Source organism: Leptodactylus fuscus, chromosome 11, assembly GCF_031893055.1.
Source record: "Leptodactylus fuscus isolate aLepFus1 chromosome 11, aLepFus1.hap2, whole genome shotgun sequence".
NCBI lineage: Eukaryota > Metazoa > Chordata > Amphibia > Anura > Leptodactylidae > Leptodactylus > Leptodactylus fuscus.
In genome coordinates, this window is record NC_134275.1 from 40,246,871 (window position 1) to 40,265,752 (window position 18,882).

The following is an 18,882-nucleotide window of genomic DNA, read 5'->3' on the forward strand; positions in this document are numbered from 1 at the left end:
AAGCCGCAGCGTACCTTGTGCTTCATAGCCGTCACATTGAGAAGTGTCTCCATCGTCTTCACTGGATCCGATGCCTAGTGCAGACTGCAGCTGTGTTACATTCATGCGAGCAGTCAACTCTCCATTTCGGTCACCGATCTACAATAGTAAAAACAGAAACCTAGTAAAAAAAAAATTACCGCAAGCCCAGCTCATTTACATCTCTTCCTAGACCTTCCTCTTCTGTGTCCTCTATAGAAGTCTGTAAGGAAAGAAATGCAGCTCATAGAAAGGATTTTTCTTAAGATATATGAGGGAATTGCTATTGATGCATTATGCTAATACTTTCTGCAGAGCCGCTTAAAGGTGGATGTTAATGGGTCCAAAATTCTGTGCCAGAAAATATATCCTGTGCTTGGAGCTCCAAATCATCTGACCAGACATAGAATTATCCAATCTGGACAACCCCTTCCTTCTCAGGTGCATGTGGATAGGAGTTGTCCAGATGGCATAACCTCCTGAAAAGGTATCAGTCAGCCATTCCTCCATAGTAGTCGTAGCTAATGCCATGCCTGACAATCGACAATTACAGATATCCAGGAATACTTGTGTGTCCCTGAACAGAGGTCCTATACAATATACTTTGATGTAAAAAGCACAAGTTGTACATCTCCATTGGGAGGTACTGACCCCAGCAAGTGTGGCATCTCCCTGCAGGCTTAAGGCTAGAGTCCAGGCCAAAGTCACATTTCCCCAATCCTGTGTAACAGTGAAAATTACTTTTTCTGGTCTAACCCTTTTAATATGGAGGATGAATCGGATGTGATCCCTTTAAATCATAAAATTCTGGCACTAGAATGAGTTTCGCAGCTTACTGCACATGCCTCAGCCATTCAACTCAATCATAACAGAGTATGCAATATGTGCCCCCTAGTGGGAGCTTCAGACAACCAGATTTTTATATAGCAACATTATGCCTTTGCGGAAGACTTGGATCTGTGGATTGGAAAAATGAAGCTCTGGCAGTACAACATACCATGAGAAGAATGCTGAACCTAAAAATGACTAGGTGTTAAAAGGTGGAGGTTCACTTTAAGAATACCATCCATCGGGTGCACCAAACAAATCCTTTACAAATGGATTAAACAGCATATACGGATTTAGAAGAAATTTTGTTGATGGCAGACTCTGTTTAATGGTGCTTTTGGACCTCTCAGGACATAGGGCCTTGGTGTAATTGCTACCTGTACAAGCCCCTATAGCCATGTCCTCATGTCCCCCCAAACTAGGTGTCTGAGCTTAGAGAGCCAGACTGGATTAATGGAATCTGCTGCCTGATCCCAGCCCTATGATAAGAAGAAGCTTAATGATAATGCGGCAGAGCGGCTGACAAGAGAAATGAATTGTATAATTACAAGACAGTCTGAAGGAGGATCCATTGGTTTAGAAGATAAGTGGTCTCACCATGATTTATGCTCACAGCACCTTCAGAGCCGGCAGGAGATTTCTGTCACTAAGAAACTGACACTACACATGCTGCACTTCACAACCCCTTCCCTTCTCCTTACCGCTACACTGAATGGGAAAAACTTGCCCAACAGTGCATTGCCACTAAGTACTGGGCCCAATTCCTGTGTATATAAGGGGTTAACCAATTAAGTTCGTATTCTAACATCATGTTCCCTTCCGGACTATACTGTTCTGAGAGAATCTGCAAGACTTAAGCAAACAAACAAAAGCAACATCTGATCCTGATAAACATTACCAATAGGACATTACATAACCGGGCCTGAAACTGGTACAGCTGGCAAACGCGGACACTTTCTCTTAGAAAAGACTATGCAAGGCCATTCACCCTATTGAAATTCTGGATGTTAATGAGGTTTTGCTGCAGTAGCATCCCTTTAATTGCCATTATACCTCGATTTAGGGTATTAGTACTGCAAGAGGTTCACGTGCATTTCGATTGTTTATTACGGTAATTTCTTTTTTTTCACCCATGTGTTGAGCTGGGTGTTAGCTGCAGGGAGGACTGGAGAAGTGGGGATTTAGGACCCAGAGCAAAGAAGGCAGGATCTGATCGGTGGAGGTCGGATGACTACGATCTCCAGCAATTAGTAGCCAAGCACAGCGCCATACCTTGTGCTTAGGATCTCATCAAAAGTCAATAAGATGTATCCTGCTCACCCCGTTGTCCTAATACTCTTCCTGGGCAGCTCGGATGCAGGTGGACTTCAACCAGCAAAAACCATTCGAACGTGTAGAAGGAGGAATCCAGCGTCAACCAGGTGGTATATATAAAATATAACTTTTATTTTCTCCTCATAAAATCATTACAAAGTAACCCGAGGGTGGTTACAGATGACAAAGCATAGTAATGTTACGCGTTTCGGAACTTGAATCGTTCCTTCCTCATGCCGATTCAAGTTCCGAAACGCGTAGCCTTACTATGCTTTGTCATCTGTAACCACCCTCGGGTTACTTTGTAATGATTTTATGACGAGAAAATAAAAGTTATACTTTATATATACCACCTGGTTGATGCTGGATTCCTCCTTCTACACGTTCTTATTAGAGATGAGCGAACAGTGTTCTATCGAACTCATGTTCGATCGGATATTAGGCTGTTCGGCATGTTCGAATCGAATCGAACACCGCGTGGTAAAGTGCGCCATTACTCGATTCCCCTCCCACCTTCCCTGGCGCCTTTTTTGCTCCAATAACAGCGCAGGGTAGGTGGGACAGGAACTACGACACCGGTGACGTTGAGAAAAGTAGGCAAAACCCATTGGCTGCCGAAAACATGTGACCTCTAATTTAAAAGAACAGCGCCGCCCAGGTTCGCGTCATTCTGAGCTTGCAATTCACCGAGGACGGAGGTTTCCGTCCAGCTAGCTAGGGCTTAGATTCTGGGTAGGCAGGGACAGGCTAGGATAGGAAGGAGAAGACAACCACAACAGCTCTTGTAAGAGCTAAATTCCAGGGAGAAGCTTGTCAGTGTAACGTGGCACTGACGGGCTCAATCGCCGCAACCCAGCTTTCCCAGGATCCTGAATGGAATACACTGTCAGTGTATTCCCGTATACCCGATATATACCCCCGATACCCGTTCCAACGGTATGCCCCCCCACCTTCACCCCAGAAATACCCTGCAAGTCCCCTAGCAATAGAATTGGGGCTATATACACCCACTATTTTTGCTACTGCCATATAGTGCCATTGTCTGACTGGGAATTCAAAGAATATATTGGGGTTACGTGCACCCACAATTTTTACTACTGGTATACAGTGCCAGTTTCTGACTGGGAATTCAAAGAATATATTGGGGTTATAAATACCCTCATTTCTTGCTACTGCCATATAGTGCCAGTTTCTGACTGGTAATTCAAAGAATATATTGGGGTTATAAATACCCTCATTTCTTGCTACTGGTATATAGTGCCATTGTCTGACTGGGAATTCAAAGAATATATTGGGGTTACGTGCACCCACAATTTTTACTACTGGTATACAGTGCCAGTTTCTGACTGGGAATTCAAAGAATATATTGGGGTTACAAATACCCTCATTTCTTGCTACTGCCATATAGTGCCAGTTTCTGACTGGTAATTCAAAGAATATATTGGGGTTACGTGCACCCACAATTTTTACTACTGGTATACAGTGCCATTGTCTGACTGGGAATTCAAAGAATATATTGGGGTTATAAATACCCTCATTTCTTGCTACTGCCATATAGTGCCAGTTTCTGACTGGGAATTCAAAGAATATATTGGGGTTACGTGCACCCACAATTTTTACTACTGGTATACAGTGCCATTGTCTGACTGGGAATTCAAAGAATATATTGGGGTTATAAATACCCTCATTTCTTGCTACTGGTATATAGTGCCATTGTCTGACTGGGAATTCAAAGAATATATTGGGGTTACGTGCACCCACAATTTTTACTACTGGTATACAGTGCCAGTTTCTGACTGGGAATTCAAAGAATATATTGGGGTTACAAATACCCTCATTTCTTGCTACTGCCATATAGTGCCAGTTTCTGACTGGTAATTCAAAGAATATATTGGGGTTACGTGCACCCACAATTTTTACTACTGGTATACAGTGCCAGTTTCTGACTGGGAATTCAAAGAATATATTGGGGTTACAAATACCCTCATTTCTTGCTACTGCCATATAGTGCCAGTTTCTGACTGGTAATTCAAAGAATATATTGGGGTTATAAATACCCTCATTTCTTGCTACTGGTATATAGTGCCATTGTCTGACTGGGAATTCAAAGAATATATTGGGGTTACGTGCACCCACAATTTTTACTACTGGTATACAGTGCCAGTTTCTGACTGGGAATTCAAAGAATATATTGGGGTTACAAATACCCTCATTTCTTGCTACTGCCATATAGTGCCAGTTTCTGACTGGTAATTCAAAGAATATATTGGGGTTACGTGCACCCACAATTTTTACTACTGGTATACAGTGCCATTGTCTGACTGGGAATTCAAAGAATATATTGGGGTTATAAATACCCTCATTTCTTGCTACTGCCATATAGTGCCAGTTTCTGACTGGTAATTCAAAGAATATATTGGGGTTATAAATACCCTCATTTCTTGCTACTGGTATATAGTGCCATTGTCTGACTGGGAATTCAAAGAATATATTGGGGTTACAAATACCCTCATTTCTTGCTACTGCCATATAGTGCCAGTTTCTGACTGGTAATTCAAAGAATATATTGGGGTTACGTGCACCCACAATTTTTACTACTGGTATACAGTGCCAGTTTCTGACTGGGAATTCAAAGAATATATTGGGGTTACAAATACCCTCATTTCTTGCTACTGCCATATAGTGCCAGTTTCTGACTGGTAATTCAAAGAATATATTGGGGTTATAAATACCCTCATTTCTTGCTACTGGTATATAGTGCCATTGTCTGACTGGGAATTCAAAGAATATATTGGGGTTACGTGCACCCACAATTTTTACTACTGGTATACAGTGCCAGTTTCTGACTGGGAATTCAAAGAATATATTGGGGTTACAAATACCCTCATTTCTTGCTACTGCCATATAGTGCCAGTTTCTGACTGGTAATTCAAAGAATATATTGGGGTTACGTGCACCCACAATTTTTACTACTGGTATACAGTGCCATTGTCTGACTGGGAATTCAAAGAATATATTGGGGTTATAAATACCCTCATTTCTTGCTACTGCCATATAGTGCCAGTTTCTGACTGGTAATTCAAAGAATATATTGGGGTTATAAATACCCTCATTTCTTGCTACTGGTATATAGTGCCATTGTCTGACTGGGAATTCAAAGAATATATTGAGGTTACGTGCACCCACAATTTTTACTACTGGTATACAGTGCCAGTTTCTGACTGGGAATTCAAAGAATATATTGGGGTTACAAATACCCTCATTTCTTGCTACTGCCATATAGTGCCAGTTTCTGACTGGTAATTCAAAGAATATATTGGGGTTATAAATACCCTCATTTGTTGCTACTGGTATATAGTGCCATTGTCTGACTGGGAATTCAAAGAATATATTGGGGTTACGTGCACCCACAATTTTTACTACTGGTATACAGTGCCAGTTTCTGACTGGGAATTCAAAGAATATATTGGGGTTACAAATACCCTCATTTCTTGCTACTGCCATATAGTGCCAGTTTCTGACTGGGAATTCAAAGAATATATTGGGGTTATAAATACCCTCATTTCTTGCTACTGGTATATAGTGCCATTGTCTGACTGGGAATTCAAAGAATATATTGGGGTTACGTGCACCCACAATTTTTACTACTGGTATACAGTGCCAGTTTCTGACTGGGAATTCAAAGAATATATTGGGGTTACAAATACCCTCATTTCTTGCTACTGCCATATAGTGCCAGTTTCTGACTGGTAATTCAAAGAATATATTGGGGTTACGTGCACCCACAATTTTTACTACTGGTATACAGTGCCATTGTCTGACTGGGAATTCAAAGAATATATTGGGGTTATAAATACCCTCATTTCTTGCTACTGCCATATAGTGCCAGTTTCTGACTGGGAATTCAAAGAATATATTGGGGTTACGTGCACCCACAATTTTTACTACTGGTATACAGTGCCATTGTCTGACTGGGAATTCAAAGAATATATTGGGGTTATAAATACCCTCATTTCTTGCTACTGGTATATAGTGCCATTGTCTGACTGGGAATTCAAAGAATATATTGGGGTTACGTGCACCCACAATTTTTACTACTGGTATACAGTGCCAGTTTCTGACTGGGAATTCAAAGAATATATTGGGGTTACAAATACCCTCATTTCTTGCTACTGCCATATAGTGCCAGTTTCTGACTGGTAATTCAAAGAATATATTGGGGTTACGTGCACCCACAATTTTTACTACTGGTATACAGTGCCAGTTTCTGACTTGGAATTCAAAGAATATATTGGGGTTACAAATACCCTCATTTCTTGCTACTGCCATATAGTGCCAGTTTCTGACTGGTAATTCAAAGAATATATTGGGGTTATAAATACCCTCATTTCTTGCTACTGGTATATAGTGCCATTGTCTGACTGGGAATTCAAAGAATATATTGGGGTTACGTGCACCCACAATTTTTACTACTGGTATACAGTGCCAGTTTCTGACTGGGAATTCAAAGAATATATTGGGGTTACAAATACCCTCATTTCTTGCTACTGCCATATAGTGCCAGTTTCTGACTGGTAATTCAAAGAATATATTGGGGTTACGTGCACCCACAATTTTTACTACTGGTATACAGTGCCATTGTCTGACTGGGAATTCAAAGAATATATTGGGGTTATAAATACCCTCATTTCTTGCTACTGCCATATAGTGCCAGTTTCTGACTGGTAATTCAAAGAATATATTGGGGTTATAAATACCCTCATTTCTTGCTACTGGTATATAGTGCCATTGTCTGACTGGGAATTCAAAGAATATATTGGGGTTACGTGCACCCACAATTTTTACTACTGGTATACAGTGCCAGTTTCTGACTGGGAATTCAAAGAATATATTGGGGTTACAAATACCCTCATTTCTTGCTACTGCCATATAGTGCCAGTTTCTGACTGGTAATTCAAAGAATATATTGGGGTTACGTGCACCCACAATTTTTACTACTGGTATACAGTGCCATTGTCTGACTGGGAATTCAAAGAATATATTGGGGTTATAAATACCCTCATTTCTTGCTACTGCCATATAGTGCCAGTTTCTGACTGGGAATTCAAAGAATATATTGGGGTTATAAATACCCTCATTTCTTGCTACTGGTATATAGTGCCATTGTCTGACTGGGAATTCAAAGAATATATTGGGGTTACGTGCACCCACAATTTTTACTACTGGTATACAGTGCCAGTTTCTGACTGGGAATTCAAAGAATATATTGGGGTTACAAATACCCTCATTTCTTGCTACTGCCATATAGTGCCAGTTTCTGACTGGTAATTCAAAGAATATATTGGGGTTACGTGCACCCACAATTTTTACTACTGGTATACAGTGCCAGTTTCTGACTGGGAATTCAAAGAATATATTGGGGTTACAAATACCCTCATTTCTTGCTACTGGTATATAGTGCCATTGTCTGACTGGGAATTCAAAGAATATATTGGGGTTACGTGCACCCACAATTTTTACTACTGGTATACAGTGCCAGTTTCTGACTGGGAATTCAAAGAATATATTGGGGTTACAAATACCCTCATTTCTTGCTACTGGTATATAGTGCCATTGTCTGACTGGGAATTCAAAGAATATATTGGGGTTACGTGCACCCACAATTTTTACTACTGGTATACAGTGCCAGTTTCTGACTGGGAATTCAAAGAATATATTGGGGTTACAAATACCCTCATTTCTTGCTACTGCCATATAGTGCCAGTTTCTGACTGGTAATTCAAAGAATATATTGGGGTTACGTGCACCCACAATTTTTACTACTGGTATACAGTGCCATTGTCTGACTGGGAATTCAAAGAATATATTGGGGTTATAAATACCCTCATTTCTTGCTACTGCCATATAGTGCCAGTTTCTGACTGGGAATTCAAAGAATATATTGGGGTTATAAATACCCTCATTTCTTGCTACTGGTATATAGTGCCATTGTCTGACTGGGAATTCAAAGAATATATTGGGGTTACGTGCACCCACAATTTTTACTACTGGTATACAGTGCCAGTTTCTGACTGGGAATTCAAAGAATATATTGGGGTTACAAATACCCTCATTTCTTGCTACTGCCATATAGTGCCAGTTTCTGACTGGTAATTCAAAGAATATATTGGGGTTATAAATACCCTCATTTCTTGCTACTGGTATATAGTGCCATTGTCTGACTGGGAATTCAAAGAATATATTGGGGTTACGTGCACCCACAATTTTTACTACTGGTATACAGTGCCAGTTTCTGACTGGGAATTCAAAGAATATATTGGGGTTACAAATACCCTCATTTCTTGCTACTGCCATATAGTGCCAGTTTCTGACTGGTAATTCAAAGAATATATTGGGGTTACGTGCACCCACAATTTTTACTACTGGTATACAGTGCCATTGTCTGACTGGGAATTCAAAGAGTATATTGGGAATACAAATACCCTCATTTCTTGCTACTGCCATATAGTGCCAGTGTCTGACTGGGAATTCAAAGAATATATTGGGGTTACGTGCACCCACAATTTTTACTACTGGTATACAGTGCCAATTTCTAACTAGGAATTCAAAATGCGCAAGGCTCCCGGAAAGGGACGTGGACGAGGCCGTGGGCGAGGTCGGGGGAATGGTTCTGGGGAGCAAGGTAGCAGTGAAGCCACAGGGCGTCCCGTGCCTACTCCTGTGGGGCAGCAAGCATTGCGCCACTCCACAGTGCCAGGGTTGCTTGCCACATTAACTAAACTGCAGGGTACAAACCTTAGTAGGCCCGAGAACCAGGAACAGGTCTTGCAATGGCTGTCAGAGAACGCTTACAGCACATTGTCCAGCAGCCAGTCAGACTCTGCCTCCTCTCCTCCTATTACCCAACAGTCTTGTCTTCCTTCCTCCCAAAATTCCGAAGCTTTACAGAACAATAACCCAAACTGTCCCTGCTCCCCAGAGCTGTTCTCCGCTCCTTTCATTGTCCCTCAACCTGCCTCTCCACGTCACGATTCCACGAACCTAACAGAGGAGCATCTGTGTCCAGATGCTCAAACACTAGAGTCTCCTCCATCTCCGTTCGATTTGGTGGTGGATGACCAGCAACCCACCCTCATCGACGATGATGTGACGCAGTTGCCGTCAGGGCATCCAGTTGACTGGCGCATTGTGCGGGAGGAGGAGATGAGACAGGAGTTGGAAGAGGAAGTGGTGGATGATGAGGACACTGACCCGACCTGGACAGGGGGGATGTCAAGCGGGGAAAGTAGTGTGGATGTTGAGGCAGGTGCAGCACCAAAAAGGGTAGCTAGAGGCAGAGGCAGAGGTCAGCAGCTTAGGCGAAGCCAGGCCACACCCGGAATCTCCCAAGATGTTCCAGTTCGTACCCAGCCCCGAAAAACTCCCACCTCGAGGGCACGTTTCTCGAAGGTGTGGAGTTTTTTCAAGGAATGCGCCGAGGACAGATATAGTGTTGTCTGCACAATTTGCCTCTCGAAATTGATTAGGGGCTCTGAGAAGAGCAACCTGTCCACCACTTCAATGCGCCGTCATTTGGAATCCAAGCACTGGAATCAGTGGCAGGCAGCAACGGCAGGACAAAGGCCGCCTGCCGTTCACGCCACTGCCACTGCCTCTGCCTCTGCCTCTGCCACTGCCACTGCTGACTGTGCTGGCGATGCACTCCAGAGGACGAGCCAGGACACCACTTCATCTGCCTCCGCCACTTTGTTGACTTCTACCTCATCCTCCCCTGGTCCTGTCTTATCTCCTTCTCCTGCACCATCAAAGGCACCATCAGGCGTTTCTTTACAACAACCCACCATCTCTCAGACATTGGAGCGGCGGCAGAAATACACTGCTAACCACCCACACGCGCAAGCCTTGAACGCCAACATCGCTAAACTGCTGGCCCAGGAGATGTTGGCGTTCCGGCTTGTTGAAACTCCCGCCTTCCTGGACCTGATGGCAACTGCGGCACCTCGCTATGCCGTCCCTAGCCGTCACTACTTCTCCCGGTGTGCCGTCCCCGCCTTGCACCAGCACGTGTCACTCAACATCAGGCGGGCCCTTAGTTCCGCGCTTTGCACAAAGGTCCACTTGACCACCGACGCGTGGACAAGTGCATGCGGACAGGGACGCTACATTTCACTGACGGCACACTGGGTAAATGTAGTTGAGGCTGGGACTGCTTCCCAAACTGGCCCGGTGTACCTCGTCTCCCCGCCTAACATTCCTGGCAGGGACACGAGAAGAACACCCCCCTCCTCCTCCTCCTCTACCGCCTCCGCCTCCTCCTCCGCCACCGCCTCCTCCTCCGCTGTTAGATTGACCCCAGCTACGAGTTGGAAACGTTGCAGCACTGGCGTTGGTAGACGTCAGCAGGCTGTGCTGAAGCTGATCAGCTTGGGGGACAGACAGCACACTGCCTCCGAGGTGAGGGATGCCCTCCTCGATGAGACGGCAATATGGTTTGAGCCGCTGCACCTGGGCCCAGGCATGGTCGTTTGTGATAACGGCCGGAACCTGGTAGCAGCTCTGGAGCTTGCCGGACTCCAACATGTTCCATGCCTGGCCCACGTCTTCAACCTAGTGGTGCAACGTTTCCTAAAGAGCTACCCCAATGTTCCAGAGCTACTGGTGAAAGTGCGGCGCATGTGCGCCCACTTTCGCAAGTCGACAGTAGCCGCTGCTAGCTTAAAATCTCTCCAGCAACGCCTGCATGTGCCACAACACCGGCTTTTGTGCGACGTCCCCACACGCTGGAACTCAACGTTTCAGATGTTGAATAGAGTGGTTGAGCAGCAGAGACCTTTGATGGAATACCAGCTACAAAACCCTAGGGTGCCACAAAGTCAGCTGCCTCAGTTTCACATCCATGAGTGGCCATGGATGAGAGACCTTTGTGACATCCTACGGGTCTTTGAGGAGTCCACAAGGAGGGTGAGCTCTGAGGATGCGATGGTGAGCCTTACAATCCCGCTCTTGTGTGTTCTGAGAGAATCCCTGATTGACATCAGGGATAACTCAGATCACACAGAGGAGTTAGGGATAGCATCCGATCCGTCACAGCTGGAGAGTAGGTCCACACATCTGTCCGCTTCACTGCGTTTAATGGAGGAGGAGGAGGAGGAGGAGGAGGAGGAGGAAGAAGAGTTGTCCGATGATGTGATGGTGATACAGGAGGCTTCCGGGCAACTTCGAATCGTCCCATTGTTGCAGCGCGGATGGGTAGACATGGAGGATGAGGAGGAAATGGAGATTGAACTTTCCGGTGGGGCCAGAGGAGTCATGCCAACTAACACTGTGGCAGACATGGCTGAGTTCATGTTGGGGTGCTTTACAACCGACAAGCGTATTGTCAAAATCATGGAGGACAACCAGTACTGGATCTTTGCTATCCTTGACCCCCGGTATAAAAACAACATCTCGTCTTTTATTCCGGTAGAGGGGAGGGCCAATCGCATCAATGCTTGCCACAGGCAATTGGTGCAGAATATGATGGAGATGTTTCCAGCATGTGACAGTGGCGGCAGGGAGGGCAGTTCCTCCAGTAGGCAACCAAGTTCTCACCGGTCCACACAAACGAGGGGCACACTGTCTAAGGTCTGGGACACCTTGATGGCACCCCCTCGCCAAAGTGCCGCCACGGAGGGTCCTAGTGTCACCAGGCGTGAGAAGTATAGGCGCATGTTGCGGGAATACCTTTCCGACCACAGCCCTGTCCTCTCCGACCCCTCTGCGCCCTACACGTATTGGGTGTCGAAGTTGGACCTGTGGCTTGAACTTGCCCTATATGCCTTGGAGGTGCTTTCCTGTCCTGCCGCCAGCGTCCTATCTGAGAGGGTGTTCAGTGCAGCCGGTGGCATCATCACTGACAAGCGCACCCGTCTGTCAGCTGAGAGTGCCGACCGGCTCACTTTGATAAAAATGAACCACCACTGGATAGAGCCTTCATTTTTGTGCCCACCTGTGTAAAGCACCCCAACATGAAACTCCATGTCTGTACTCAACCTCTCCAATTCCTCCGCATCCTCATACTCATCCACCATAAGCGTTGCACAATTCTGCTAATACTAGGCTCCCTCCAACATGATTTCCCCCAACTCTGCTGGTTAGAGGCTCCCTCCACCCTGATTTCCACCAACTCTGCTGGTTAGAGGCTCCCTCCACCCTGCTTTCCCACAACTCTGCTGGTTAGAGGCTCCCTTCACCATGAATTTGCCCAAACTGGGCTGGTTAGAGGCTCCCTCCACCATGAATTGGTCCAAACTGGGTTTTTTAGAGGCTCCCTCCACCATGAATTTGCCAAAACTGGGCTGTTTAGAGGCTCCCTCCACCATGAATTGGTCCAAATTGGGGTTTTTAGAGGCTCCCTCCACCATGAATTGGTCCAAACTGGGCTGGTTAGAGGCTCCCTCCACCATGAATTGGTCCAAATTGGGGTTTTTAGAGGCTCCCTCCACCATGAATTGGTCCAAACTGGGCTGTTTAGAGGCTCCCTCCACCATGAATTGGTCCAAACTGGGGTTTTTAGAGGCTCCCTCCACCATGAATTGGTCCAAACTGGGCTGGTTAGAGGCTCCCTCCACCATGAATTGGTCCAAACTGGGTTTTTTAGAGGCTCCCTCCACCATGAATTGGTCCAAACTGGGGTTTTTAGAGGCTCCCTCCACCATGAATTGGTCCAAACTGGGGTTTTTAGAGGCTCCCTCCACCATGAATTGGTCCAAACTGGGGTTTTTAGAGGCTCCCTCCACCATGAATTTGCCCAAACTGGGCTGTTTAGAGGCTCCCTCCACCATGAATTGGTCCAAACTGGGTTTTTTAGAGGCTCCCTCCACCATGAATTGGTCCAAACTGGGTTTTTTAGAGGCTCCCTCCACCATGAATTGGTCCAAACTGGGGTTTTTAGAGGCTCCCTCCACCATGAATTGGTCCAAACTGGGGTTTTTAGAGGCTCCCTCCACCATGAATTTGCCCAAACTGGGCTGTTTAGAGGCTCCCTCCACCATGAATTGGTCCAAATTGGGGTTTTTAGAGGCTCCCTCCACCATGAATTGGTCCAAACTGGGGTTTTTAGAGGCTCCCTCCACCATGAATTTGCCCAAACTGGGCTGTTTAGAGGCTCCCTCCAGCATGAATTGGTCCAAACTGGGGTTTTTAGAGGCTCCCTCCACCATGAATTGGTCCAAACTGGGGGTTTTAGAGGCTCCCTCCACCATGAATTGGTCCAAACTGGGGTTTTTAGAGGCTCCCTCCACCATGAATTGGTCCAAACTGGGCTGGTTAGAGGCTCCCTCCACCATGAATTTGCCCAAACTGGGCTGTTTAGAGGCTCCCTCCACCATGAATTGGTCCAAACTGGGCTGGTTAGAGGCTCCCTCCACCATGAATTGGTCCAAACTGGGTTTTTTAGAGGCTCCCTCCACCATGAATTGGTCCAAACTGGGGTTTTTAGAGGCTCCCTCCACCATGAATTGGTCCAAACTGGGGTTTTTAGAGGCTCCCTCCACCATGAATTGGTCCAAACTGGGGTTTTTAGAGGCTCCCTCCACCATGAATTGGTCCAAACTGGGTTTTTTAGAGGCTCCCTCCACCATGAATTGGTCCAAACTGGGGTTTTTAGAGGCTCCCTCCACCATGAATTGGTCCAAACTGGGGTTTTTAGAGGCTCCCTCCACCATGAATTTGCCCAAACTGGGCTGTTTAGAGGCTCCCTCCACCATGAATTGGTCCAAATTGGGGTTTTTAGAGGCTCCCTCCACCATGAATTTGCCCAAACTGGGCTGGTTAGAGGCTCCCTCCACCATGAATTGGTCCAAACTGGGCTGGTTAGAGGCTCCCTCCACCATGAATTGGTCCAAATTGGGGTTTTTAGAGGCTCCCTCCACCATGAATTGGTCCAAACTGGGCTGTTTAGAGGCTCCCTCCACTATGAATTGGTCCAAACTGGGGTTTTTAGAGGCTCCCTCCACCATGAATTGGTCCAAACTGGGCTGGTTAGAGGCTACCTCCACCATGAATTGGTCCAAACTGGGTTTTTTAGAGGCTCCCTCCACCATGAATTGGTCCAAACTGGGGTTTTTAGAGGCTCCCTCCACCATGAATTTGCCCAAACTGGGCTGTTTAGAGGCTCCCTCCACCATGAATTGGTCCAAATTGGGGTTTTTAGAGGCTCCCTCCACCATGAATTTGCCCAAACTGGGCTGGTTAGAGGCTCCCTCCACCATGAATTGGTCCAAACTGGGCTGGTTAGAGGCTCCCTCCACCATGAATTGGTCCAAATTGGGGTTTTTAGAGGCTCCCTCCACCATGAATTGGTCCAAACTGGGGTTTTTAGAGGCTCCCTCCACCATGAATTGGTCCAAACTGGGCTGGTTAGAGGCTCCCTCCACCATGAATTGGTCCAAACTGGGTTTTTTAGAGGCTCCCTCCACCATGAATTGGTCCAAACTGGGGTTTTTAGAGGCTCCCTCCACCATGAATTGGTCCAAACTGGGGTTTTTAGAGGCTCCCTCCACCATGAATTGGTCCAAACTGGGGTTTTTAGAGGCTCCCTCCACCATGAATTTGCCCAAACTGGGCTGTTTAGAGGCTCCCTCCACCATGAATTGGTCCAAACTGGGTTTTTTAGAGGCTCCCTCCACCATGAATTGGTCCAAACTGGGGTTTTTAGAGGCTCCCTCCACCATGAATTGGTCCAAACTGGGGTTTTTAGAGGCTCCCTCCACCATGAATTTGCCCAAACTGGGCTGTTTAGAGGCTCCCTCCACCATGAATTGGTCCAAACTGGGGTTTTTAGAGGCTCCCTCCACCATGAATTGGTCCAAACTGGGGTTTTTAGAGGCTCCCTCCACCATGAATTTGCCCAAACTGGGCTGTTTAGAGGCTCCCTCCAGCATGAATTGGTCCAAACTGGGGTTTTTAGAGGCTCCCTCCACCATGAATTGGTCCAAACTGGGGGTTTTAGAGGCTCCCTCCACCATGAATTGGTCCAAACTGGGGTTTTTAGAGGCTCCCTCCACCATGAATTGGTCCAAACTGGGCTGGTTAGAGGCTCCCTCCACCATGAATCTGCCCAAACTGGGCTGTTTAGAGGCTCCCTCCACCATGAATTGGTCCAAACGGGGGTTTTTAGAGGCTCCCTCCACCATGAATTTGCCCAAACTGGGCTGGTTAGAGGCTCCCTCCACCATGAATTTGCCCAAACTGGGCTGTTTAGAGGCTCCCTCCACCATGAATTGGTCCAAACTGGGCTGTTTAGAGGCTCCCTCCACCATGAATTGGTCCAAACTGGGTTTTTTAGAGGCTCCCTCCACCATGAATTGGTCCAAACTGGGGTTTTTAGAGGCTCCCTCCACCATGAATTGGTCCAAACTGGGGTTTTTAGAGGCTCCCTCCACCGTGAATTTGCCCAAACTCTGCTGGTTAGAGGCTCAATCCACCCTGATTTTCAAAACAAATGTTGGTGCCAACCTCAACTTACTACAAGGGCCAAATTCACTGCTGGTGACAAGCTCTCCTCACTGCAAGTGCCAAATACACATGTTTCAAGGTGTTTTCCTACTGTCAGAGAGGTGGTATTGAGTGTGTAAAGTGTGTAGTTGTTAGGCTGTGATGTTGGGGTAATAGAGGGTCTTTGGTGTGTTAGATGCCCCCAGACATGCTTCCCCTGCTGTCCCAGTGTCATTCCAGAGGTGTTGGCATCATTTCCTGTGGTGTCATAGTGGACTTGGTGACCCTCCAGACACGGATTTGGGTTTCCCCCTTAACGAGTATATGTTCCCCATAGACTATAATGGGGTTCGAAACCCGTTCGAACACACGAACAGTGAGCGGCTGTTCGATTCGAATTTCGAACCTCGAACATTTTAGTGTTCGCTCATCTCTAGTTCTTATGATCTCATCTTAGCCCCAGAGCTGATCATACACTTTGACAAAGTCATATCTAAGCTTTCTTTGACTCAAGGGAAATATTTGGTGTCCTGTATCTAGGTACCTATTGTACATATTAGATAAATGTCAGCCAAACCAATTCCAGTAAACCATTCAACAAGTATGGGCAGCTGTTGGGGGAGAGGAGGATCAGACATGTTACATATAAACATGCTGCTGTCAGAGGTGTCTGGGAGCAGGTTTATTCCCCTCGTGCTACTGATAACATCTAAATGTTTGGCAGACTGAGCATACACGTTATGGGAGAAGAGCTAAGGAATATGCTACACCCTTTGACTTTCAGCAGCTCTAGGCCTGAAGCTACCATCCATGTGGCCTAATAACACAAATATATAAAGGTGAATGTCATAATCTAAAACCTTCTTACCTCACATGAGATTTCCATGTGCTTCCTTGCATAGCGCAGGGCTTCCTCGTGGTTCCCTAAAGATACATAGGCGTTTCCCAGACTCCAGGATGCCCTCCCTTCGCCTACCCTAGAAAAAAAAACACTAAAAGAAGTCAAAATGCAATCCATCAGGTCTCACACAAGTTCACATAAAGCAAAAATGTCATAGACAGTGTAAAACATATTAAATGTAAATGACCGTCCATCAGAGGAAAACGGAAACTGAACAATGCTTAGCATTGGCGCATATGAATTGTCCTATAGGCCTAACATCTGTAGATAGAGTCATAGTGATAAAGGGCAATGCCAATAGGAATCCAGGCATACGATTCAATTAAAGATAATGCATCAAAGTGAGAATATAGCAAAAATATGATATTTTGAGGGATGGAAAATACATGTGCCTCAGCATTGAGGAGATGTCAGAAGGTGTGAATAATGGAAGTTATGATCAGGATGCAGAGGGTCCAGTGAGCAGCCAAGAGCTTTATCTCATGTGTCACATGGAGGAAATCATGTAGATTGGGGGGATAATCTTTGTGTTGAAGCTGGTAACTAGATAGCATAGGATTGCCCTAGACAGGATAGAACAGGCAGGAAGCATGTGAACATTTCAGAGCAGGACAGAAATTATGGATATACAAAATGATACGGGCATAAGCGACAAGAAGGACGAAATGTAGTCCTCGGCTTAAAGAAGGTCAAGACCATGTTGCATCTTTGAGATCTTATTGGCTGTCATGGGTATAGTGGTCATAGGCGATCTCTGCCATAAGGGCCCTTGTCCTGAATGTGTCACAGGGGCTGGCTGGCACGCTTTGGTGGCAGTGCGCATGTTAAAACATAGAACTACACTGAAAATTATACGGAAAAACTTACTAGCAGTTGCCTGGCTCTATTTTGTCTTTGGACAGTGAATATGATCTTGTGGCTCCCTCTTGTGGCTACTTAGGGCATAACACTTACATTTATGTTATATCGTTTGCAGTTTTAGGACAGAAAAAAATTCTATAGGAATAACATGTGAATGTCCCACATACCACAATATATGCAGACTACTTCCATATCTGGTGTAAAACACCACCCAAGCAATAAAATGATATTATAATCTGCTTCCATCCTTAGGGTAGGCCATGAATATATGGTGGGCGTGGGTCTGATTTTTGGCTGAGTGTCATGTCCCCTATTCATTGCTTACCTGGCACAGCTCTGTACTTTTAATACTGGCTACACAGTAATCTTCTAGAAGTAAATATTGCAGGTTTCCACTGAATAACAGCAAGCAGGGATCCCGATAATAGGGATGAAATATGACTATGTGCATGTTTAGCATCTGTGGTAGCAACACTCACCTGTCCCCTAACTCCTGGGCAATAGACAGGTGCTTGAGGTGGTATTCTATGGCTCGCTCGTAGTCCTGGAGCAGAGTGAAGGTGTTTCCTAGACTGTAACAAGCTTGTGCTTCTACTGCCTGGTCCTTTAGCTGTCTGGAGAGCTGCAGGGTCTTCCTGGAATAAAACAGAAATATCAAGTCAGTGCTATATATTTCCATTGGATTAGCCACTTCGGGAAGTAAATGACTAATATTGGAGACAGTAGATTATCCTAGGTACATACTAATTATTATCACTTTAAGATCAATGTTCATATAGACATTACATCTGAAAAAAATGAGAAACTAAGTGTGTGAAGTTGAGAGAAAAAGTTTCAGCAATCTATTATATATTGCATAGCCGTTTCAATACCAGTCAGGGTCACTAGATGGCAGCATTGAGTCTTCTATCATTCTTTTCACGCCTGTTGAATTCACTATTTTATTGGTCATGTTCACACTATGGTCCACTTGTACTAATAGACAGAGTAAACCTCTGAAAACACGCCAGATTTATCACAGGGGCTCAAGCCTGTATGATTTATCTAACGCATACTGCCTGTTAAAAATTTTTCGTTTTACAGCAACATTTTTGTACAACTTTGGCCTGATTTGTTGAATTTTAGAGATGAGCGAACACTATTCGAAACAGCCGTTTCGAAAGCACGCTCCCATAGAAATGAATGGAAGCGGCCAGCACGCAGACCATGCCGGCGGCTGACCGCTTAACCCCCTGCGTGCCGGCTACGTCCATTCATTTCTATTGGAGCGTGCTATTCGAAACGGCTGTTTCGAATAGCGTTCACTCATCTCTATTGAATTTTAAGATGACGTGCCACAGTCCCTTTTCAGCTAAGCCATTCCCAATTGTCAAACTATTTAGAAAACATAGCCTAAAACAAAATGGCGGTCAGATCACATAAATGTGGCAGAGTTGGAGTACCCAAACTACCTAGAAGGTCTCGGTGTTATATGGATAGATATC

The 18,882-nt window shown here is 45.4% G+C and overlaps 1 protein-coding gene across 2 annotated transcripts in view; it reads right to left on the reverse strand.

The window, feature by feature from the left end:
* GPSM1 (G protein signaling modulator 1) overlaps positions 1 to 18,882 on the reverse strand; it is a 205,243-nt gene that overhangs the window by 103,613 nt on the left and 82,748 nt on the right. For both annotated transcript variants that reach the window (XM_075259524.1, XM_075259523.1), the window contains exons 7-9: positions 17,878 to 18,033; positions 16,505 to 16,613; positions 15 to 138 (exon numbers count right to left, since the gene is read on the reverse strand). In XM_075259524.1, the coding sequence (XP_075115625.1) occupies positions 15 to 138; positions 16,505 to 16,613; positions 17,878 to 18,033 (389 nt within the window). The remainder of the gene's footprint in view (positions 1 to 14; positions 139 to 16,504; positions 16,614 to 17,877; positions 18,034 to 18,882) is intronic.